The sequence below is a fragment of the Formica exsecta genome, unplaced genomic scaffold, assembly GCF_003651465.1.
Source record: "Formica exsecta isolate Colony F162 unplaced genomic scaffold, ASM365146v1 scaffold2, whole genome shotgun sequence".
Classification (NCBI taxonomy): domain Eukaryota; kingdom Metazoa; phylum Arthropoda; class Insecta; order Hymenoptera; family Formicidae; genus Formica; species Formica exsecta.
In genome coordinates, this window is record NW_021849297.1 from 1,568,835 (window position 1) to 1,593,561 (window position 24,727).

At 40.6% G+C, this 24,727-nt stretch overlaps 1 protein-coding gene across 1 annotated transcript in view; it reads left to right on the plus strand.

Moving 5' to 3' along the window:
- Nucleotides 1–1,281: 1,281 nt before the first annotated feature.
- The window catches only part of LOC115234498, an 82,083-nt gene continuing 58,637 nt past the window's right edge, over nt 1,282–24,727 (plus strand). The window contains exons 1-3 of the mRNA XM_029805630.1: nt 1,282–1,340; nt 2,180–2,287; nt 17,917–17,975. Of these exons, the coding sequence (XP_029661490.1) occupies nt 1,282–1,340; nt 2,180–2,287; nt 17,917–17,975 (226 nt within the window). The remainder of the gene's footprint in view (nt 1,341–2,179; nt 2,288–17,916; nt 17,976–24,727) is intronic.

Genomic DNA, 24,727 nt, shown 5'->3' on the forward strand with positions numbered 1-24,727 from the left:
TATATATATTTAATCTTTCTCTTTAAAATTATGATATAATGAGATAATGAGATGTTAAATATGAGTAAAACAATAATTTAAAGAATATTTGCTTTTCTATTAATATTGCAAAAATCTTGGACATTTGTTATAATAATTATTGTTGCTATGATATTGATGGCGCAGACAAGATGTCGGAATCGGGCCAAAAATGGGGGAGGGAGACGCGGAAGCCATGAATTTGAACCCGTATATTTCTAATTTTAATTGAACGACGATCTGCTGTTCTTATTTTGATAATATTCCAAAAAGCCATAGAAATACAAAATCCAAAAATATCAATAAAATTGTATTTTAAAAATTAATATAATTTGAAACAATTTTCAATAATCATGTTGTATGAAATTTTATATCTTGTTTTATATATTCAACAGAACACACGTTATATTCTTACTGTATAGATATTTCACGTAAATATGTTTTTATCGATACATATCATCAATGTTTTCAAAATGTTTTCAAAAGTACATTTCCGAAATGATATTAATAGTTTAGAGTTTTTTGCAAATTTGAGATTTTTAATCGAGCCGATTATCGGTCTATCGGAGCACGCAAATCAACGTCAACGCGAACTTATCCATTATATCAAAATGTCGCAGAGAGACAGACATACGGCAATCGTGACATTGTATGCATATCAGACAGTTGGGCAATGGGAACTTGCATTTGTATCCACGCAATGACTTATGTACGCTTCCGATACATTTGTTAAACGAATACTTGACCGTGTATGTCGACTTGCTTGGCGCATTATTAGATATGGTCAAAGTTACATACATTTTTCATTACATCTTTGTTTTATTTAAACATTCTGGAAAAAAAATGTATTACTTAATTTTATGAAGATGATAATTAGAGTCCCAATTAATGGATTCCAACAAGTTGTAACATTATTATACAAAGCTTATACTGACTGATTTGTAGACTGATGTATCGTGTTTATATTTCTACGTTAATTTTCTTCGCATTATCGTAAAGACGAATAAAGTCTCTCAAAAGATCCGGAAGTCGTTCAAAGATCGCCGCCGACGACTACCTCGGGCTACCGGTTTCCTCGTGAGTTCCAAAATAAAAAGGTACGGAAGGGGTAGAGAAGAGAAGAACGGAACCAGTGAAATGCGTGAGAGGATCGACAGAGAGGAGAAAAAATCGACGATATAGACGAGTAGAGGAAAGGACGCCTTGTAGCCGCACATTCGGGACATCGTACGTCAGAGGGGCCCGAGCTCGTGGGAACACGAGATGCCTACAGGCCTGACAACGGGGGCCTTGCTCGAGGCCCCCCTGGGCCCGTGCTCCAGGTAGATAACAAGGGTCTGCCTAGACGAGTCGGACGACGAAGAGAGCACGGAGCTACAGAGGGAGACAGAACGAGTACACATGGGGGCGACAGAAGAGTGGGAGAAGGAATAGCGAGCCCCCCTCCACCCCCCCCCTTTCCCCGGTCGACTCCTTTCGTCGGTCCACCGCCTCGCTCGCCCGCTCGCCCGATGGTCCTTCTCTTCGGCCGGCGCGGACGCGGCGCGGCGCGCGGATCTTCTTTCTCGTTCGTTTCCCACCGCCTCCTCTCGATCTCTCAATCTCTCGTCCTCGTCGCTCGTGTAACGCGCCTAGGAGAAGCAGCGGTGAGCTTGCGATTGCGCGCGACAGGGGCGCCACTGTACGGGGCGAGTGATCAAGAGGGGCCCCACCGGCTTGCTCCGCCGCTGGCCGGCGCGCGTAGTTCTCTCCCTTCGGCTTACAGCATCCGCCGGAGCTTCTCCTCTCTCCGCCTACGCGGTGCGAGTGTGCCGTGTGCGCCAGTGCGCCCGCAAGCCCGAAAGTTCGCGCTCCGCCACGCAGCCCAAGCTCTCTCTACCCGCGCGCTGATCGGCCACGTTCGTCAGGCCGGGAGCCCCGAACGCAAAAAGAGGCACCGGGGCCGCGCGCGCGAGCCGAGAAAAAGGACGAGATCAAAGGAATAATTTGTTTAAAGTATATTTAGAAAAAAAGAAAGGAAAGTTTTTTTTTTTTTTTAAATAAAACAAAAAGAAATTCTCGCGACGGAAGGAAAGGTGTACGGGGGGGAGGAGGACTTCTTAACGCGACGTTGTAGATACTGTGATGTTAAAAGCTCGCGCGAGAGCTTGCAGTGAGAGAGAATCGAAGAGGATCATTCTGCCGGCTTCGAGTGCGCCGATGTTGTGAACGTCTTCTTACCCGTCCTCGCCCTCCGAACTTGTCTCCTCGGGATCGGCGCGACAAACAGGTGAGTCGACGAACAAAAGGAAGCATCGAAATCTTCGAACTTTTCGGTTCTTTTCGTTCTGCGTCTTGTTGCTAACTCGCGAGCGTGGTTCGCGCGCAACGATCTTCTTCCCTTAATGGCACGCGAAGCAATCCGCGATTATGTGAATTATTTTTCAGAAGACAAACGCGATTCGACACGTTATACATACATTGAACTTTTTGTCGCATAAACGGATTTTTCTGTTCTACGATATTTTTTTTTACAATATAAAAAAAAATTACGATATTAAATAAAATATATATATATAAGGGAAGAAGAGAGAGAGAAACAATTCTGCAACATAGAGATTAACAGAAATGCATATTAATTTTACGTTCACGTCTTAATAAAATAAAATTTAGCGAAAGCTTTTTTTTGGAATAACGGAAAATCCATGCAAGGACAGTTTTATATACAATTAAGCAATTTTACGATAACACTTACTTTCTTTCAGTAGATAGGTATGTTGTGGGCTCGAAAAATAACATATCTTTCGCTAGTGATCGAATCAGTTATCTCTCACATCTCACGATGTCCGTATTACACGGACTGTTTCCCCTTAGGTTAGTTGCGCTTCGAGCGAAGGAAAAATTCTTGATCGTGTGGTGATGTCAACGGTGACAGGTGTAATGTGTTGGTGTTAACTGTGCTCACGTCAAGAAATAATAATAAAGTAAAATCTCGCATAAAGGCAAAAATTTATAATATCTGAGTGATAATAAGATCGTGTAAGAAATTTGAATCTTGCAACGTAAAATACGATGAGTGAATAGTGCACATATAATTTTCTAATAAAATAAACAATCGCACAATTGGTACAAAATCGTGCAATTTTGCTATATAAATAATTGTGAAGCGTTTTGATAAAATAGATATGTTAAAATATTTATCAAATATCTAAATATTGAATATCTAAATCACATATTTAATTGCATTTGAAATTTGGATTGCGGTAAAAACCATTACATATTAACTATTACATATTAACATTATTAAAGTTTGTGCTTTTGTATGATATTCTATTGGAAAAAATGTAAATAGTAAAATATCACATATTATGTCATATTATAACCCCCCCCCCCTTTATATAAAATAAATAATCACTTAATATACTTAAAATAAGTGGCAGAAATACATACCACTTGCAATATAAACATTTTCCCTGCGAAAAAGTCGTGCCGCGTCAGGTTTGTAGATAACTTAAAATTCTACATAAAAGTCGTGTTACGTGATAAAAGTATAAACATGAATATTTAACAATGAATATATAAAATTGGGATAATATATAAATTGTAAGAAAAAAAAGTATATAATAATTGATTGATAATTTTTATGTAACGTATATAATATATTAAATTGTATTTTGATAACAAAACACAAAATATTGATAACTAGAAGCAAATTTTGAACGTATGATAATCCGGCAAAACTTATCGAAAGCCTCTTCGTGACAGTAGGTACGGTTGGCTCCTGTCAGCCGGAAAAGCGGAGATGTCAAACATTGTTCCGACGGCAGCCGTTTAACCCGCGACAGGTCGAGATAGACGTTGCGCGGATTCGTTTTTAAATCAATAACATAAACCTCACCGAAGCCATTCTCAAATGCGATGTAAAGTGAAATGTATAAATAACCAAAATATGTTTCGCAGACTAAACTCAATTAATGATAGATTTAAAAATCCGCATCATTGCTTTACATCAAATATTTTTATAATAATTCGAAAAAAAATACTATTACATTTTAACGTACGTCAAGTACAATAATCGTAAATTATGTTCTTTAATCTTCCGCGATAAAAAAACAGGACAAGCAGAAATTGAAATAAAACTTGGAAAGATACATAAACTGTCAGAGAAGAATACGCGATTGGTGTTGTAGAATATAACGCTTCATCCCTTATTTTTATTAATTATTGCGCAACAGATTCGTACGTAAACATCTTTACGTTGAACCAGAAAGATTCCAAAATCTTATTTCTATAGTACACAAAATGGTTGCATCGATGAACGACGAGAGACGTATCCGTGAAGCACTTTTGAGATGTCATTCGAACAGTCGTCTGTATAGAACTAAGATCACGAAAAGGAATAATCGAGTCCAATGGAGAGTCCAGTAAAACCAGTTTCGCCGGTTTAGATACACGCTCGGAAAAAAAAAACCCGGTTTTGGAGCGAAAGGGTTGCAGTAAAGCGCGCGGCGGAACTGTTTTGCTGTCGGAATGCCGCGTGCAGTTAGCGGTTCGATCGATGGTCGCGTATAAACAGCTAATAATCAAACGAATCGTGTCATAAACAATCCCCGCGGTGGGGGCGGTGGGGTGGTGGTAAAAGTATAAATGAGTGTCGATCGGTAGTGGGGTGTATAACCAGGGGTGGGGGTGGCGGCTTCGAAAAGCGCAGAAAAGCTTGACCTGCATAAAAATTTGTTTCGATACATCTGCCACCCCCACGGCTCTTTTTACTACTGAATGTTTTAGGTAGACGATACCCTTTTGCGCCGTAGGTTCTGGAGAGAATCTCTCTTTTATGATATTCACAATACTTACATATTTAGACAGATTGTAGTTTAATACCGGACTCCGCAAATCTCTCGAGCATTGTCGTTATTTTCGGGCAAAATTCTCCGATTTTTGAATAGTTTCGACTATGTGTTGTGCTACGCGCTACACCTAAAAGTTATACGCCAAGTTAAAATTGATATTAGTTTTTTTCAAACTTTGAGTAAATGTAGACGATCACACTCTCGTTCAGGCATTTAAATGGATACAATCTCGTGGTCAAAGGGCCAGGCGTAAAAGAACTTTCGTGATACTGCATCGTAAATCAAAGTTTGTTTTGGTGTCTATTAAACTACATGCTCTTGATGTATAATTGCGATTTTTAGATATTTTTGGCAGGTTTTTAGATATTTTTGTGCATATCTGTGATTGTTCGTAATCATGTTTATAGCTATGAAAAGTTATTAATCTTGTTATTGTTTCTTGAATTTTAACTGCTTTATACTTTTTTTAAATTACGTAATGGTTTCATAATATTTTCGCAATATATTAAATGTATGTTTTAAAGATATTACCATCTATCTAAATTATCATGTTTTCTTTTTTGCATGCAACTTAATTTTTTTATTAAGCTCTTCTTACCAATAAAAATACAAATATTTCAAAATTGCATAAAAAAGTTATTTTATTTATTTGATACGTATATCTTATAACGATATTACGGATTGTATTTTATATGCAATTTTTCATTCAAATTACATTTATTTCAAAATTTATTTATTTGTATTTGGATATCATCTATTCAACGTAAGGATCAATGTATTCAGTGCAAAATCACGTTTTCAAAGACAAAGTATGAAGGTTTTCAAAAATTTACAAACAACTTTGCAAATATATTTTTTATAAAAAATATCTTACATTTCATCCTTGCATTTACAAATTTTACATGTAGCTCATGAACAAAAGATTCGCAGAATACAATTAGATCTTTTTTCAAGAAATTTTCAAGAAAATCGTTCATATAATTACATAATCTTACAAAAATTGTTCACAAATTAATAGTGTGAGCGATGTTTCGTGTTTTATATATAATTTTAATTTGATTTAGTAATATATATATATATATATATATATATATATATATATATATTTTTTTTATTTTTTATTATTGTATTATTAATATTAACAAACACATACATTTTGGAGCAAACATGTTGGAAAAGATAGAACAATTATCATCATTTCATATTTTGAATTAGACCATAGAGAAAATTCCCCAGAAAGAGAAAGAGAGAGAAAAAGAGAAAAACATAAAAATAAGAAAAAGTATAAATAACAGGACTCATACAAAAAATAAATTACATCTCCAAATGTCTTCTAACCTGTTCCCTATCTTGTGTATTTGAAAAGATAGCATATCTAAACTCGTATCTAACTATGCGCTAAATAGAGCATATGTATTTATCCTCTCTCCCGCCCATGTATCTTTACATTTATTTATACTCACAAAAGATCTCTAGGCAACGTCTTGTAGAGCACGTACATAACTTGCCGACGACTTCCGGTAATATATATATATATTTGATTTTTACGTTGTATTATTCGTCATTATGTCATATAATATTTTGTACTTTTATCTCGATTGATGTATCTATCTAATTTTCTGTATTTACTTTTTTGTATAAATATAAAAATATTCTTGTACTTTTTGAAAACGGAGTCGTTTCGATAAAATCGTACGTGCACAGATATGACTTTATTCTTTGTTAGAAAAAATAAAACGGAGAAGAACAAGAATATATAAGTCGAAAATATTTCCGTATTTGCTCCAAAAAGACATAACGGATCTTTCTTCTTGTCAGGATTTTTATTCTTGTAAGGAATTCGCCGATATAATCCGCCATCTCTCAGATGAGAATTCTCTCCCTTAACAGAAAATATCGATGAAAGTAATGCGCGGGGTCATAGAGTTCATCTCGGAAAGAAACGGCGGCGAAAGTGATCTTGTCGGCGCGTCACATCGGCGCGTGACCAGGACGGGACGTGTAGTCGTCGAAGATCGATGCGCCTGAAACCGTTCAAAAAAATGACAACAATATATACTGTCACCCTTTTCCCCCACCGTTCTGTAAAAAACCACGAGGTCGGTCCCGTTGTTGTCTCTCGCAATGGGAAGGCCGGGCGAGGGGTGGGGAATATGTGTGCTCCGAGGGTGAACGGTATGATAACGTCGAACGGGTCGACACACGCGATGTATCGGTCGGCGAAGAGAGGAAAAAATAGAAAAGAGGGGGGCGGGGATTGTGAAGGTTGCCCCCGAAAGAATCGAAAGTTTCATCGAGTCGAGATCCGCGGAGAGCAGCGTGGCGAGGTGGACGGGGTGAAGGAGAAAGGGTTGGGGCGACTCGAGGCTGCTTGCTTGCAAGAGCTCCGTGTGGCACGGAGTAGGGGGATACATCGGGGGTAGTATGAGGGGACGGAAAGGACACGCGTGTAGAGGGGATGCGAGTCGAGGGTGAGTGGGTTAACTGCAAAACCCGATCGTCCGTGTTTTTATCTTAAGACGACTCTCCTCCGTAGAAGCCGTAGGAGACGAGAAGAAGGGGTTTCTCGTCTCTCTCTCTGGAAGGGATTCTCCTCGCTGTCGAATCCGCCGTCGGAGGGGCAGATACGACGGCGGCGGCGGCGGCGGCGGCGTCGGCGGCGGCGTCGGTAGCGTGCGTCGCGAGGGGGTGCAGGAAAGGGCGATAGTGGTGGCAGGACTGGAATCGACTGGGAGGTGGGTGGGGGTGGTAGTCTCGCTCCTACGAAAGAGTCGGTGGGGATAAGACTACCCTCGGAGGCAGGAGTGCGTTTGCGCCGCCGCCGTGGAGGTGGCATCGGGTGCTAAGGGTTGCTTATTCGCCCTGGTCCCTGGCGGGGGAGGGTGGTCTCTCTCTCGTCCGCTCACGACGGGGGTGGGGAACCCCTCGTCCCCGACTGCAGGGTTAGGGTGGTCTTTAGGTCTGTCAGTAGCAAAGCGGCGGCCTCATCATACGGAGCTGCCGGGGCTGCCTGACCAGCGAGGCCGAAATCACTTAAGACGCGTACACCTTGTAATATACCCACCGGTACAGATACGCGCGCGCGCACCGTTAGCTCACCTACACATACACACATACACGTACACAAGTACACGTACACCGCATACACTGACCAACACGTACACGCGCCCACAAACACATATACACTCACACGAGACTACTTGCGCGCGCGCACACGTAATACACGCGCGAGACACACGTACACCGGAGGAAACACCGACTCACGTACACGGCTATAGACATCCAGCTTACATGCACGTGCGTACACGTCCAAGGAACGCGCACACCCGCTCGCGGATATATACCTATGCTCTAAGGACACGAAGGACCAAACGCCGTGGAGCTGCGCGTCCGCGAACGTGGTGCACGACGCGGTGAACGGAAGATCGCGCGGAATCTTGAGTCGCTGGCAGTCGCTAGCAGCCTACAGACAGCCAACGGACAGATAGTGGTTGCTGATTAGTGTTGATCGTGGATAGAATCGACGTGATTTGCGATGACGACGAAGAAAACTTTCGCGGAAGACAATGTGATACCGCGCCTATTTCTCGCGATGTCGACGAAAATGACTGGTCGACCGAGTGAACTGTAGGTGGACTACAGTAGTGACGATCGTGTTCGAACGTCGGTCCACGACACTCCGTCGATCTTCGAGAGAACATTTGTGTCTACGTAAACGCGAATTCGCGAATTTTCTTTCGATCAGTCTGTGATCACCGTGTTACTCTTCCGGCGCGCCGTTTGTGACTCAGTGTGACACGTGTGTTTATCTCGGGGATAACGTGATCGCATCGTAGACAAGGTAAAGTTACGTGGCCGGTGCATCACTTATTGTGTTCGCATACTAAATAATTCATACGGTGTTTCGGTGCTGTTCCGTATATCGATGAGACAATCGAGTTTATTTTCGATTCGTGTATTACCTCGGATATTTCGAAAGCAAAAGCATATATCAACGATACTTGGCAATACTGATTATACGTTGGGAGACGAACAGATGGAAAGCGATGCAAAGAAATATAAAAAGTTACAGAGATAAAGGAGAAAGAAATTAATTCTCAGAGATCGACTTTCTTTCGCGTATTTCTTCTCCCTTCGTCCGAGTTCCGAAGAAGGTCGTCCGACGTTGCGTGCTCTTATGGGGTAACGTATTCGTAACGCGTTTCCCATTATAAGCGAGCACACTTGATACTGATTTAGTTTCGAGTCGCGGCCGTTCGTGATTAATGATGGACACGGCTTTAAATTAGGACGACACAACGTGTTATTAAATTAACGGATAATTTGATACAGAATATAATATGCGCGGTATCGGTATCGCCAAGTGTCGGGATAGAATTTGATTCGGTCGAATGGCGAGGTTATCGATGGGCGCAGAGTGGAAATCATATTTTCGAGGCCCATCAACGTAATTTTAATGCGCCATTCTTCACGAGGTGTATAAAATGACCGAGCTGTGTGTGTCCGCGCGCTATAGATGGCATGCTGATTTTCGAAGCGGGTGAACGCGCCGGCGATGTTTAAAAAAACCTAGCTCTCTGGTGAGGCGACACTGAAAAGAGCCGCGATTTGTATTATCCGGTGGTGTTTAATTGAGATTTAATTGACCCCTCCATTATTCATCGCGATTGTCAATGCGTGGTTTATGCGGTGTGTGTTACCGGTGTGTTTCGCTTTCGTTCGTTCATATCATTGTTACGAAATACATTTTATGCTTTTTGTTTTCTGTTGCATTTTATTTATATTTTCCCATGTATTACATGTGTATGCCGTATCCCGTGCCTCGCCTAATCGATGCTGCAAGTTTTCGTCACAATGACGATTCAATTAATTGTACAATTGTATGCAAATTTACGAAGCTCTGGACGACGAAAGCTTGCGCGATCCTTTATCCATCCCGAGAATCCTTGTGTTCTAACTTATATTTTATTTTATACAGTTTGCATCTCATAAGGCGCACAGAGAGTATGGGAGCGACGGTGACACTTCGTTTGCGTAAGACGCTCCGTAATCACTTTTGGACGTCGTTGGAAATCGGATTATGCGTAAATGACGTTTCACGTTACACGACGATACGCATACGCGAGTATTTAGTGATGACGTGATCTCTATCGCGCGTCGCCTCCGTCGGAAATCCTTCGCGATCGCGATTCTCGACATCGCGTTTATATCCACTTTATTTTCTCTAATCAAGAACATTCCGCTGGCCGTTCGATAATGCATCGGGTTTGCTCAACTAATAAAATCAATATTTTTCGATCTTTATTTTCAGCAATCTTAAACCGTTGGCTCGATATCGATACCATTTACATCTGCATTTTTTAAAGAATCAATTTAAGGTTCATGCACCTCGGAATTCATGGTACAAATGCGGCACGGGCCAATATGTAAAACTAAAGAACGTAGTTTGCGAATGTGCTGCTGAAATATATCCGATGTTTCAATCAGTGTTTCTCGTATTCCGTTGACTTATCAGATTACGATATGTCATTTTTTTTTATTTTATACAATAAAAGATAAATAAAAATCGTTTTTCACGCACAAAGATCTACTTAGTAATCCGACGAAAACGGATAAGGATATCGAAATTAAGCCCGTTTCTTATCAAACATATAATATTACAAAATTTTAAATATTACAATTTCTGAAGCAAAACTAATTTGCGATAAAATTCAACGATTATTATTAAGCTGTAATTTAGAATGAATTATTAATCGTGTTCTCAAACTTTCGGTTAATGTTTGAGAGTCATTAATACTTTCCTTTCACGAAATATTTTTTGCGTATGATATTTGAAAACTCAATTTTCATTTACAAATTCCAATGATTTTTATAATATTATTATATTACTATTTTATATCTGCCAAATAATATAAATTTCATATTTCTTTAATTAAATTTAATCAGTTTTTATATCACACATTTTGAAAACATCTTGGATCTCAGAATATACAGTCACTCATATACAGACATTTTGAATTATATTAATAATGTTCCGTCTATTTCTTGACGAAAAGAGAGCACACGAATAAAATGCTATTAAATCTCTTTTATGATTCATTATTTCAATTAAAAACTCGAGTGTATTCCTGAAATAGATAACTATGAGTTTATATCGTTGATGAAGAGCATTCCTTAAAAAAGAGTTTATTATTATTTTGTGACTAATTATTAGTCTTTATCCTTCGTACATTAAACAAGCTTGTATTCGTTTGGACTGAATAGAGTTCGCCACTCATTCGGTGAGAAATAGAAATCTCACACATCTCTTTCAGTTATGTAAGAGAGAAAAGTTAAATAAATGTACATATGTCATAAGTATGTGCATCTACATAAACAGATCAATATGACGGAGTAAAATTGTTTTTATGTCTAGAGAAGAAACTGCGCAATTAGAGAGACAGCAATAGATTTCCAGTGCAAACCTGCCAGATTCATGCAATTGTATTTTAAGAAAGTATTCAGATATTCCGTACAACGTAAGAAGATTTGTCGGAAATTATCGTTTCGCGTAAAATATTTTGATCGTACAATTCTTTGATCCTTCGTAAGAGGCCTTTGACCTATAATCAACGAATGTGTCAAACAATACGGGGCAGCTGTCACCGTCCCTGTCTCTGTCGCTGTCGTTCGTTATCAACATCTGCCTCGTAGAGCAGCGCAGTAAGTGTAACGACACGCCAATACGCGCATGCATACGCACACGCGCATATAAACGCGCCCGTAATCTACAATAGCTTCAAATTCAGAGTTTCACGCTTATCGCTCGCGAGTCTCTCCTTCCAATATTTGTTCGCGGCGAAAGGGGGATCGAGTGACTTTTATCAAATGGCTGTATTGTCGTCGAAAGAATGGACGTCGCTTTCCCACACGATGCGCTCCTTAACGTCCTTCATGTTCGGATTCGTTAACGTCCGATAAAATATGCGCGCGGCGTTGACACTTTTGCACAACTCACGCGCGTCGACAATTTTGACAGCAGGAGTTACATATGTATATGTATTTCGATACGTTACCGAAGCTGCTCGGGATAAGACACAATACGGGCGTTGCTGCCATCGAAACATTTTTATATAATCGCAATATGTGTACGTAATTATAACTGCGGTGTCTATAGTTGAAAGTAAAACTTATCGTCTGTCACACGAGGAATCAACTTTAGAAATCAACTTTACATACACGCGAAAGAAAGACTGTAGGTAACTTGCTTGATTAGCTTATACTCGCTTGACAGCGGATTGATCGAACGGGATTAAAGTTCGCGTCTACATTACGGACAATTTTAGCATTACTCAACCGCGATACTCCGGTTCTTAATTAATTTTGCTAAAGCTAATTTGCGGCAAGGATAAAAGCAGATTTCCGATGTACCGAATCGCGTAACTTTTTCTCGGTTAGGGAGCGTACTTAAGCCCCGACGACAGAAAGCTCGGATATTTGGTTTAATGAAATCTCGGGATTACGCGATTACGAATTCAGTGGGGCCTACCGGGTTTCAAAGTTTACATCCGTCCTTGCTCGCGAAACTTGCGGCACGTCTCGGGATTTTCGGTGGAAGAGAGAGTTTCCACTTCGCCTTGAGATACATCGTTGAGCCGTCATGCGTCAAACAATACTCGCTGGCACTTTCGTGTATCGTTTATATAGTATATACGTCTAGGGAAATTATTTATTCCCTTGGAATCTCGAATGCGGCTGAGATGTGTATTTTGAAAAATGTTACGAGAATATAAAATCTTTAATATGTACATGCAATGTGGAAGGGTGTTCAATATAAATTTATAATTATACTCGGAACGATACAGAGATATATCAGAACATATATAAATATGTAATTGATACGAAAAACTATTCGAGAAATCAAGAAAGATAATTTAACCGCTTAATAAGCATATAACGGATAAGCGTAATTACGGCTATTTGTCAGGCAGCAGCGCCTCGAACAGTTCAATTATCTCTTTGTGCGTGCAGAAATATTACTACAGAAATAATATTAATACAAAAAGAACACAAGTAAGATTACCTCGAGCAATGAATTCCATTACGCACTTTGTCAGCGCATATTCTTTTCCACCGCGTTAAAAAAAAAAGATACTTGCTTTTCAAATCGGGAATGGATTGTCATTGCGCGAGCTTAATCACTCATTAACGAGCCTCACATGTAGACGAAGAGCTCCGATTACATAGCGTTTCCCATACTGAAGCGCGATACTCGAGGATCATTCGAGGATCGTTCGAGAATCGAGCTACGCGCGGATCGAGCGATTTGGGCCGGGCTCCGAACGAGTCGGGATACATCGGGCTTTAGGAATCTCGCGGCTGTTATTATATGGATCATGTCCCGGCAAGTGTTGGGAATAACGCCCTCCCAAACGGCCGTCGTTGTCAGAAATTTGCCAAGTTTCGGACTGTTGCCACGTTGTGACGCGTCTTAACGCGTCGTCGTCGTCATCGTCGTCGTTAGCTTTATGCGACGCGAGACAAAACTTTCGTCGGATCTGTGAATTGTCGGGCCCTAATCTCTCAGGACACGCGCGGAGAAGTAACGAAGTAGGCTGCATGCAAATAAAGTTGAGAAAGTTTTAATTTTGCGAAGGAGAACCTTTCGCACAAGCGTAAAGAGACTTGGAAGAAGAAACCTTGATCTAATCGGACTATGCCGTTTGCGGAATGAAACACGAGGAAAACTTTTGCGATCGATATATTTGAGCAAAAAAGTAGCGTCATTCGTCGTGAAAGGAACTCCGACGATGGAAACAATGTCGAGCGAGCGATGCGGGCAAAGTAACGAGCAATAAAAACGTGCGGAAAGTAACTCCCTTCGCTTTGTAAAGATTTGGAAATACAGGACAGACTTTTATGGCCTTTACGCAAAGGAATTGCTTCTTCGCGCGAGACGGCGTTCCTAAGCTCGTTGAAACAAATGTAGCCGAATGCCGGGTCTATTTGCATACTCATTGTGCTGTAAGTGCTTCACCCTAACGGCGGTGGTTGGTAGATCTCATAGCAAAACGGAATGGTGCGAGGTCTCGAAAGCACGATGAAAATTGTTAGCACCAGGCAAGGAAGTGTCGTCCGAAAATTATACGTGAAATTAAGTTGCATTATAAATTCTCCTTTTCTCTCTTTAAAAATTATATTTTGTTGTTTCAAAAAATTGTTTTCGTTCTTTTATCGTTTCGCTACAAAAGTTTTTTGTCATTTTTTTAATTTAGATAAAAACTAATGTGTAAAATAAAACAAAATATCTAAGAAATAATATAAAATTTACAGCTCGTCTCGATTTAAAATCAATGTGAATACAGGCATGACCAATGCGAACTAAAATGTCAATGTATTTGTATGCGCGGACAATCCTTTCATTAAACAATTAGGTTTCCGGAACATTTTGACCATTGATTGTAGTATCTTTAGCCGTGGAAATTTTCGTTTATATTAATACAAGAAAATTTACGATATACAAATAGCTAGCATATATATAGGTATATCTTAAATTTAATAAATGAGACTGAATTATTAAATTATACCTATTATTTGTTGATCGATAATGTTTCTAGCGTTTGGATTTTGAAACTTAATTTTCGCGACAATTTTCGTCACTTTTGGTTATACTTTTTATGTTGCTCAATTTATTTACATCATCTTAATTATCAGCGAAATAACTATGAGAACACATATAGTTTTGTTTATTTTTGATTTCGAAAATTGTCGGTCATTACCGACAAGCTTTGAGAATATAAAATTGATATATAATATAAATTTTAATAACAATCTGAATTAACAATAGTTCTTCATGTTACGTATTTTTTACATTAACATTGAATTTTTTTCTTTTTATTTATATCACTTTATTTTATACTTGTAAATTGTTGTTTATTGATGCACTTATCTGTACTCACATCGTTTTATTTATTGTATATTGCAATAGAATGATATGTTATATCGCGAAGAGCATGACAACAAATTCCGCATGTATGATAACACATTCCGTGGCTGTTATCTCGATGTGTAAGTACATTCGCAATAATTTCCGTCATCTTGTGGCCGGCCTTATCAAATCGTACCATGGAGTTCCCCGTTAAATCTCTCTAATTTCTTGCAACATCGGTTTAAAATCTAACCGCAAAACCGCGAACAATTTTAAAGACAATGCATGCCGCATTATCACGAACATTTCGCAATCACTTGTGATGAAACATATATTCACTATTGACACGATAAAACCGCGATTAAAGAATACGACTATCATTAATATAAAGTATGTAAAATGCTTCAGAAGGAAAGATTTTTCTCAACTCGGGGCATAAGATCGCGGATATCTCGCCAGCCACGCAATGACTGCCGAAAACAGGGAGCACATTGCAATTAATAATATCGGTAATTGGTGTATGCGTACCGCGTGCCGCTGAACTTCAAAGGTCATCGCCTGGTAGCGCGAGTTTAATTAACGCAATCAAATGAAAATATTCATGTACGCGCCGACGCTGCGATTGGTGTGCGTGGACGTGTCCGTGTGACGGCGTGAGCCGCCAGCTCATTATGCAAAAGTTCTGTGCGTTTCCCGCAATTTCAATATTCGTTCAATTCCCGAAAGGCTCGCAACTGTAAATCGTGGCATTGACACAGATTGCGCGCTTCGAAATCGGATATAACTCGACTTTTCGCGACATTTTAAACCGCCGTCGAGATCGACGCGTATCGCATGCTATCGTAATTAAAATAGTGTTTAATAAAACATAATAAATGTAAAACGTTTCATATGCATATTTAATATACTCTTTATTTTCTCATATTAAAATAAATGGAATTATAACATGTTTATACATACCAATGAAGAGAATGATACGTACAATTATAAATTTATATCATAACGTGTTTAATAAAAGACGTATTGAACGCGTTGAAAATTATTATTACAACTTAATTTTGTGTTTAAAATTATAATAGTTTCCTATTTCACATGTCGCGAATATTTGATATTTTCTTCAGTCATTACGTTACGATTTATTGACAAAGTCTAAAAATATTCAAATTGCATCGTACTTTACTTGAAATCTGCGAAATAATTATTACGTAAGAAATTAGTTACACATTAAACGACATATGTATATAGGTTTGTCGTAAATCATAATGCGTTTGTCTCCCTGACATGGAAAAGTTTTTAGTTCCAACTCATCGTATATTCTTGCATTTGTTTCCCTCATTCTGCGTAATCACGTGTAATCGCGCGCATTACTGAATGACACTCGATCTAATATCAGATATTAACACACATCCCGGAAATCGTGCAGCTTTCTGTCGCTAGCTCATCAGCAATTGGTGTCCTTCGTCATCCCCCTACAATTGTCTCGAGGATGCGAGTGGAGGCTCGCATGGTAATTGCGGATCGACGTATCGCGTTAACGCGTCACGCTCTCCCGCGTTATATCTAGGTGGTTGTGTTTGACGATAAAGCGCAGTCTTTAAGACGTAGGAACATATGCATCTGAACATGTGACCTTTGCCGATATCGATACGATGAAGCGTGCATGAATTCGCGCACTTGCAAAAAATATCGCTCGCACTTAATTGAGTAATGTAAAGACGTTGTCGCACACTGTCATATCATTACTTTCGCACGTCATCGGATTGCTAGTTGCAGAAAAAGTGACATAATTTACTTTTACGCCTCGCATATAGAAAGAAAGGGATTATTTCGTCGTCGTGTCCCTGAGTTATACATGTCATCGACAATTGCCACGATGGGCTATCGGTGACAGACGATAAAGTTTTTAAAGTCGGCAATGGATAGAACTGTCTCTACCATCGAAATCAATGCATACACATTGCTCTGCGAAAGTCTATAAGAAAATTATTAGCAAATTTATAAGCATTCGATCTGTTCTTCGATACCGGCAAACTAGTTTAATCTCGACACATCTATTTCGGTTAAGATATACGATACTTGAATTACGCTCGATAAATCAAATATATATTCCTTTTCCTCTTTCTGTATATTTGCGATTGTGTATATCGGACTTTTATTATAAAAAAAAAATTACTAAAAAAATCGCGCTTTACTATTCGACAATTATTCTTGTGCTTCTTCCAAGTTTAACTTTGCCGGTGTTTTGCCAAATAATTTCGAAATTGCGCGAGCATCTGTGGCGATGGCGAGCAATTTACGAGCGGAAAACGAGCGCGACGCATCGAATTACATGTCGTTACGTCGACGCTCGTCGCGGCTCTTTATACCGTAGGAACGCCTTACGCGCTCGAGTATATCCGCCGTAATGCAAACCGGTATGTGCACGCGAGCTCGTTCGCCGCGCGCGTACACGCACCCACGTATTGACACTTCTGTGGTGCAGCAGCGTGTGATGCGCCGACATAAACGCGCTCGGTTCGTTGCTGCGCCCCGATGTGTGTGTATGTCATGCGTGCATATATGTGAAATCGACCACGTGTGTTCGTTGTCGTTATCGTTTACGCGTACGAAGGGGCGGTAGCAGCGGGGTGCGATGGGAGAAGGGGAGAGAGCACGGAAAGGCGCTGTAGCGGGAAAAATCGGTGGACGCATACTAATTAAAAGCCGTATTGTTGCGTGTCGTCGCGAAAAGATGTGCTAATTACATCTCGAAGGAGAGCCTTTTGCGCCGTGCCTTTCCCCCGTGGACCCGCGAGTGAATGAAGCGCGAATCTCGCGCCTGGCTTTCTTTCTTCCCGTTTGAAAGGACCACCACGGCGTCCTCCCACGCGCGTCGTTGCCTTGAATCGACGCACTCTTGGGGTACACCTTCGACCCCCTATGTTGCATTATACGTGCCCGCGCGAAAGAACGGTCTCGCAAAATTGCCCATTCGTTTCCGCCGCGGAGACTCCGTATTTGATGAATGTGCGACGCGAGCTTCCTACGAACGTATTATCCGTGATATCGTACTCATAGCGTAATTATTATTGTATCGGGGAGAAAGACGAATTGGGGGCATTACCGTTCGTTAAAAAGTCTGTATATTCGGATTTTTAAAACTACTTTTTCTCTGTTTAGATTGACGAATGACGCCGTAGCAGAGAGCTGGTTGGTGCGCGGATACCGGGACACAAGAGGTAAATTAAAATTAATTATCACTCTCAAATTGTGCGATCGATCGATTGAAATTCGAAATCTTGTCGCGATCATACAATTTTGTAGAACATGTATGTAAGTCGAATAATATATACTGGCTTAAATATTTTCACGGTAGAGCCGGATGTAGAACGTTTAACGCCGCCTATTATTATATTTCGGCTACAACATTTATTGGCTGCTGTACAAATCAATATTAAAAGCATATAGGAATATTTTGAACACTGCATTATATTGATTATAAATCTTACGTTTCGAATAGCGTCTTGTAATAAAAAGTTTAATCAAATTAAAATATTTATAATTTATAATTTATTCAATGTCATATATTCTCTATACCACGATTGCTTTTATACACGAGTGATTTTATTATTTTATCTCTATCGAGATTTTCGAAGTATGATCTATATTTCGCGAAATTAATTTTACAAATTTTCGACATACATCTATATGTATATGTTCTACATTCATTACGAATGCAAAACCCTCATAACTGAAAATATTATGTAAAAGTTTTTGGTTCTTTGAGTATATATAATGCATGAAAGATACATTTAATATGTGTGATAACAGAGAGTAGGGAATATTAGATGATGTCTATATTAAAACCGGATACCACGGACAGTAGTAGATAGTCCTTGTGTGTCCATACAAAAATCACATGAGAGCCCACTGTTCTCGCCGCTTCCTCTTTCAACTTCCGCGCAGTTCTCATCTTTCCACCCATGGGATTGTGCAGACGAAGAGTCGAGATCTTCTCCCGTAATACGGTCGATGCTTAGAATTTAAAATGCATTTCATATCGTTACGCGCACCGCATTCTCTTCCACTTCCTCTCGGTTCTTCTTTTGTCGTTCTCTATCTCTCGCTGTTCTCTATCTCAATCCCGCGCGTGCGGCCCTATCTCGCTTTCCAAGACCTCGGCTCTCGTGCCCACTCGTTCAACAGACGGCATATGTGTCTTTATGAACGGTATATGGAGTAGACAAGTGCATTTAAAACCTCGGGCGTTAGTTCAAGCTTCAAGGGAGAGGAGGACGACTGGGTAGTAGCGGATGGCGGGTGGCGGAGGGCTTCAGGAGGATACACAAAAGAATGCAAAGTAAGAACCACGACCTCCGCTAACCTCCTCTCCGACCAACCACTCCGTATTCTCTTCTAGCCGCACTCTCCTCCCCATCCTCCTTTCCCTCCAACCTCCTCCCTCATCGCGTACCTGAACAAACCCGTTTCATGCATTCCTCCTGCTCACCCCCATCGCGCCGTGTAATCCTCCTCTTCCTTTACCGTATCGTTTCTCTTGTGCCGGAGGTTACAACGCATTATCATACAAGGCGACACGGCGCCTCGCCTTCCCTTAATTGTTTTCCCAGTCTCGCGAAGGGGAGGGCACAAGGGCGGCCACCCCGTCGGCACGTTCTTGCCGACGATCGTCCGCTGAAGTGCGAGAACGACGCCGAAGAGTGTTTCCTCTCTTTGCACACGAGTTTCGAAAGCGCGAGAGGTAATGGGGGTGAGAAGAAAGCGCGACAATTTACGAGTGGTCACCGGGGTGGTAGGGCGTCGAAAATTCCTCTCTACTATCCGGACGGGATCCTTCGTATTCTGTAATGTTCGACATCAAAGGCCCGATGGCGGGGAGGACATTTCGCGCGCTGATGGCTGTGAGTACGAAACGAGGGAAGGGAACTCGCTCTCTTATTGGTGTCTACGGGCGGAAAATATCTTTTTTTCTGTGGTTCGGTGAATTCGGGGCCGCAGACATCACTAGTATCGGCAACAAGCGGTGCTTTTTGTTTTCGCACACGCTCGATTTCGCGATGCCGCACGCACCTTTAACAAGGACGTCTCGTAATCTAAAAACGGTATCAAAGCGGTCGTCGATTTTTTTTTCATATAATCGTAAATTTTGTATAAATTACGTGAGAAGATATTCATGTAAATGCTTAAATTTGTGTAAAATAATCAAATTCGATAATGACACTTATGTTGTACGTGGACATCTCAAAATTATCGTAGAGCGCGCGTTGTGACCGTTTAGTTTGGTTAAACGTTGTAAAACGACCACGTTCTACGCCGACTTAGAGAAATTTGAGATTAGTCGCATAAAGTCGTAATAAAGGGATAACGGCCTTATGAACTTTGTGGTCGGTTTTCGACATCTGTCTAAGATGAGTCGGTTCACCCCCAATTAACCCTCGACGAACGAAGCATTTCTCAAACTCTCGTTAAGGATCTGTTTGCTGGATACATTACCCAAAATTTAATTCCAATAATCATAATTGATTTTTGTTCATATTATTTATATTTTCATGAAAATATAATAACAAACCGTAATTTATTGATAATATTATAATATTATATATTATAATATTAATTGATAATTTGATTATCTAATATTTTGCTAATCAAATATAAATATTAATTGTTGAATAAAGCATACATCGCATATAATTATTCGGCAACAAAAATGTATCAATCTATAAATCGATTCAGGAAACTCGCGATTCGGCGCATCTATCGCGCATAATTAAACGTGAATTTCTTAGTTGACAACACCGGATATTAGATCTACGGCAAAAACTATTATCCGACTGCACGTCTGTGCGTGTCGCGTGGAATGTAATACCGCATCGAGCGGCTGCAGTGCTAATTGTGTGCATTCCGACTAATCGCCCCTGATTTTACGCGTCGTCGGACATCGCAGCCCCTCGTCAAAGAGACGCTGAATATACATCGGTATCGGGAATCAACGATAAACTTTATCGAGAGTGAGATCACACGAGAGTGAGATCATTAGGAGAAATTTAATTATTCTCACAATAATTCAAATATATGTATGTATCGTAAACGAAAGGGAAGAAGAGCAGTTTCTTCGCTGCTCCAACATCCGCGATACGCAGAAATGTCGCTGAGAATGGATAGATGAGGCGTTTACGTCATATCCCACATAAGTGGACACATAAGTACACGTAAGTGTACACGAAGGCTTATCAGTATGATCGCTTCGTTGTCAACTCGAAGAGAGACGGGGATAGAGGCGTGCGTATATTAAATAGCCGTCGAGTACGGAGAATGACAATGGTACATCGGCTTGTTCTTCCGGAACGAACGCTTCCACATCGTTTTGTAAGCGTCGCAACGAATGGGGCCGGATCTTCGGTGACTGGGTCCCCGCAACGCGGTTGGACCCCAGTCGATTATCCACCTCGACCAATCACGGTGTAACGAAGGTATAAAGAACCGTGTAACAATTACGAGCGCGGTCTCTGCACGCGATACATCTGATAAATATAGCCGCGCGAATAAAGTATACCTCTATCGCGAGAGACGAAGCGTATCTGTCACTTACGCAAAAATTCCGCCATTGCGGACTTGATTAAATTGAGCTGTCGCATAATTACGATTAATGACAACTTCGAATGAGATAAAAAGATTCGCAATCTTGTGCGTGACGCAAAATGTCGGGCTCGTCTGTAATTCTGCCTCACGACGTAGAATGTGACACATATTCCATATAAAATAATTGTGACAAGAATAACGTCCTCGCATTTGTGTCGCGATATACGACAAGAACGAAGGGTGGGGAAGCTCTTCGTAAGCGCTCTATCATTCTCGCTTATCGCGCCGCTGCATTCTGCCGATCGGTGTTCTCTGCCGATCAAGATTCAGGAAAAAAAAAATAAAGAATTATGTCGGAATCGTGTCACGGATCCGCACGCGATCGGAGAATGGCGGATGGCATTAAATAAAATACTTTTGATGGAGCTAATAGCAGTTCAAAGATTACGTTCACGGTCGGCATACTTGTTTCGCGTAGGTATTTAAGCGCGTGGTGAACGGAAGGCGATGGTGAATTCTATGCGAAGGAGAACGTGCGAATGTGTTACGTTTATGTAGACATGTATAATCTCGCACGCGAATACAAGCATACGGGTAATTACGCAAATAGATGTGTGCATATGTCGTGCGGGCTTATGAGTCGCTACATTACATGCGAGGATGACTCCGATCGGTCCCCGATTCGTGCTATCTTCGAATGCCTTGTCGTTACATTATCGCACTTGTAACACATGTGTAGCGCGGTTTTTAGAAAAATTTCACAAAACAATATTCGATAAATTTAGATTCATAAATATGGCTTTCACGGATTTATTTAACGGAGAATATATACTTTAAAGATTAAAATCTTTGAAATATTTCATTTTTGAAAGATGGAAAATAAAAAAAAAACATATATCTACTCTCGGCTAATGTAGGTGTATAAAAAAAAGAAAAACATAACGGGGAAAAAAACAAAACGCCGTCGAGAACGCGACGGTTCTTGCGAGATATCGTCTCATTATCGTCCGGCAATATTTCCGGTTCCTGCCCCAAGAAGCGTGTTCTCGAAGATAATTCGTTATCGCGCCGCGCGCCGGACTTTCTGTCCTTCCCGCGAGCAAAAGAGAGAAGACGATGACGACGGCGGCATTTACGTCGGGGCGTCGCGGCGAAGGAGGGAGAGGAGGCTGGATAATTAAAGAGGGAGAATAATCCTGAATCAGCGTCATTGTGCAAGCGAAACGTATCCTCGTCGAGCGAGCCAACCGGATGCACATTGTGCGCCGTTCTTTGCGCGTCCTTATTCTGTTGTCGTGCAAGAAATATCTCGTCCCGCGCGCGGCGCGTTAGCGGAGAAAAATCGGTTTAAATATCGTCGCGTCTCGATCTTCCGGATGAGGCTGCTGGAATTATCTCTCTCCGATGAATCTCAAGTGCGCTAAAGAAGAACAAACATAGTCGACAAATATGTTCGCAACCTCGATATAGATCTAATAGAGAATATCTATCGAGAGAAAAATTTTGGCAGTCTGATAATCATTATTGACAAAATTGTGATTAACAAATGTACTTAAAATACTTTCTAATCATCGATTATCGCAGAATTTATTATTGTATGAATATATCTAATTAATTTTAAATTTAGTATCTTGTACAAGAAAAGATATTGATTTTTTTACATATGTATTGTTATAAGAAATTTCTGACTTTTAGTAGTAAAATTTAAGGATGAAATTTTCATTTAAAATCAATCATTTATTTAATCTTCATATTTCGATTTTAATCTTTCTAAGTTTTTTCATATCGGAGCGATAGGTGATTTTATGAAGTCGATAATAATGTACGTATCAGGCACGCGTTCCAACATGCACTTCTTGAAATTCACAGTGTATAAATATATCGAATAATCAACCTCAAATTTTCCACTGTTATCGTTGTTGTTGAAATGGAGCATAAAGTATACGAATAATTTCAACACATACGCAACAACTAATTAAGCGCGTACGCGTATCGATTCGGTCGAATTAAATGAATGAAAATCGCGTATAATGACAGTGTATCGCGCAATACCAAAAAATGAGGAATCGCCGTTTTTCATATACTACACACGGAAGCCATTCATTAATTAATTATACGCGCATCGCTCTCATGTTTAATCAATGAACTTGCATTTATCGCGTGCACTGAATAAACGCGTGTGTTTTGCGCTCTTTGGATAAAGGGTATTAATCGTAACACGTGGAATTTTATATTTACTTTTACAAACGTCGGAGCTCATGTTTGCATCACACGTCTGAAATGCATTGCTACTCTCCATAAATACATTCACTTAGATTCAATATCACATCGCGCAGCTCGTCAATTCTTTCTCGTGACGAGAGAACCCGATTAAGAATTTTCAGATAACGAAGTTGAATAATTTAAAGAGGATGCATTGTTCATGGACTATAAATGACGAAATCAGAATTAAGTCGCGAATATGGAGATCGCATTGAGAATTCTCAGAATCGTGAAAGGATAGGCCATCAGCCCTCTGGATGGATACGAAAGAATTTCCGGAAACCGGAGAACTCGACGGACTGCAGTTATGTACCATCGAAGAGAGCGTAGCGTCGAACCGAACGAAGCCGGTTCGTCTCACGATATAAAACAATATTGATTGGTCGTACAATGCGGGTGGATTATGGGGTGGGTCGCTCCCGGGGGTGGAGGGTGGACCACGATGCATTGTGCTCGCTGTGCGTCCGGTCAAACTTTTCATCGTCCCTCGCACCCCCTTTCGCGCGTTCAAGCGCGCGCGCGCGCGCGCGCTTGCGATCGCTCGCCCTTCTCTCCGCTTGCTCTCAGCCGTCCTCTCTGTCCCTTCGTCCTGTCCTCTCCTCGTCTATCCGTCCTCCCCCTCCCACGTCCGATAATTATTGCAGTCAGCTTCTCTCTCTTCCTTCGATTTCTCGGTTCTTTCCAATGGCCACGTCAAGCTTAAAAGCTGCGAGCTCTACGAGCCGTTCCGCGGGCATCCAGCCGTCGATGCGCGACCGTGTAGTGCCTAGCTGTCGCCGACACGCGCTGCTATCCTCCTCGTGCAAGATGTGTGCGTGCGCTGCATTTATACCTTTATCCTTGATATGTCCTTCTCTGTCGTTCGCAGACTCCTGTTAATGGCCGAAGTGGCGGCGTCTTATTCATTCTACGCGCGGCTTTGATCGATGACATTTTTCTCTATCACGGTTTAGGATTAGATCAGTTCGAGTTTGAATTAAAATTGAACGCTCTGAGAGAGTGAGATGGAATTTCTAAAATTTTATGGCACAGACATAATTTAGATTTCAAAAATTAAAAATAAAAAAATACGAGATAATTAGTTTTGAATACTTAAATAAGTAAATATTAATATTATGGAAAGGAACGC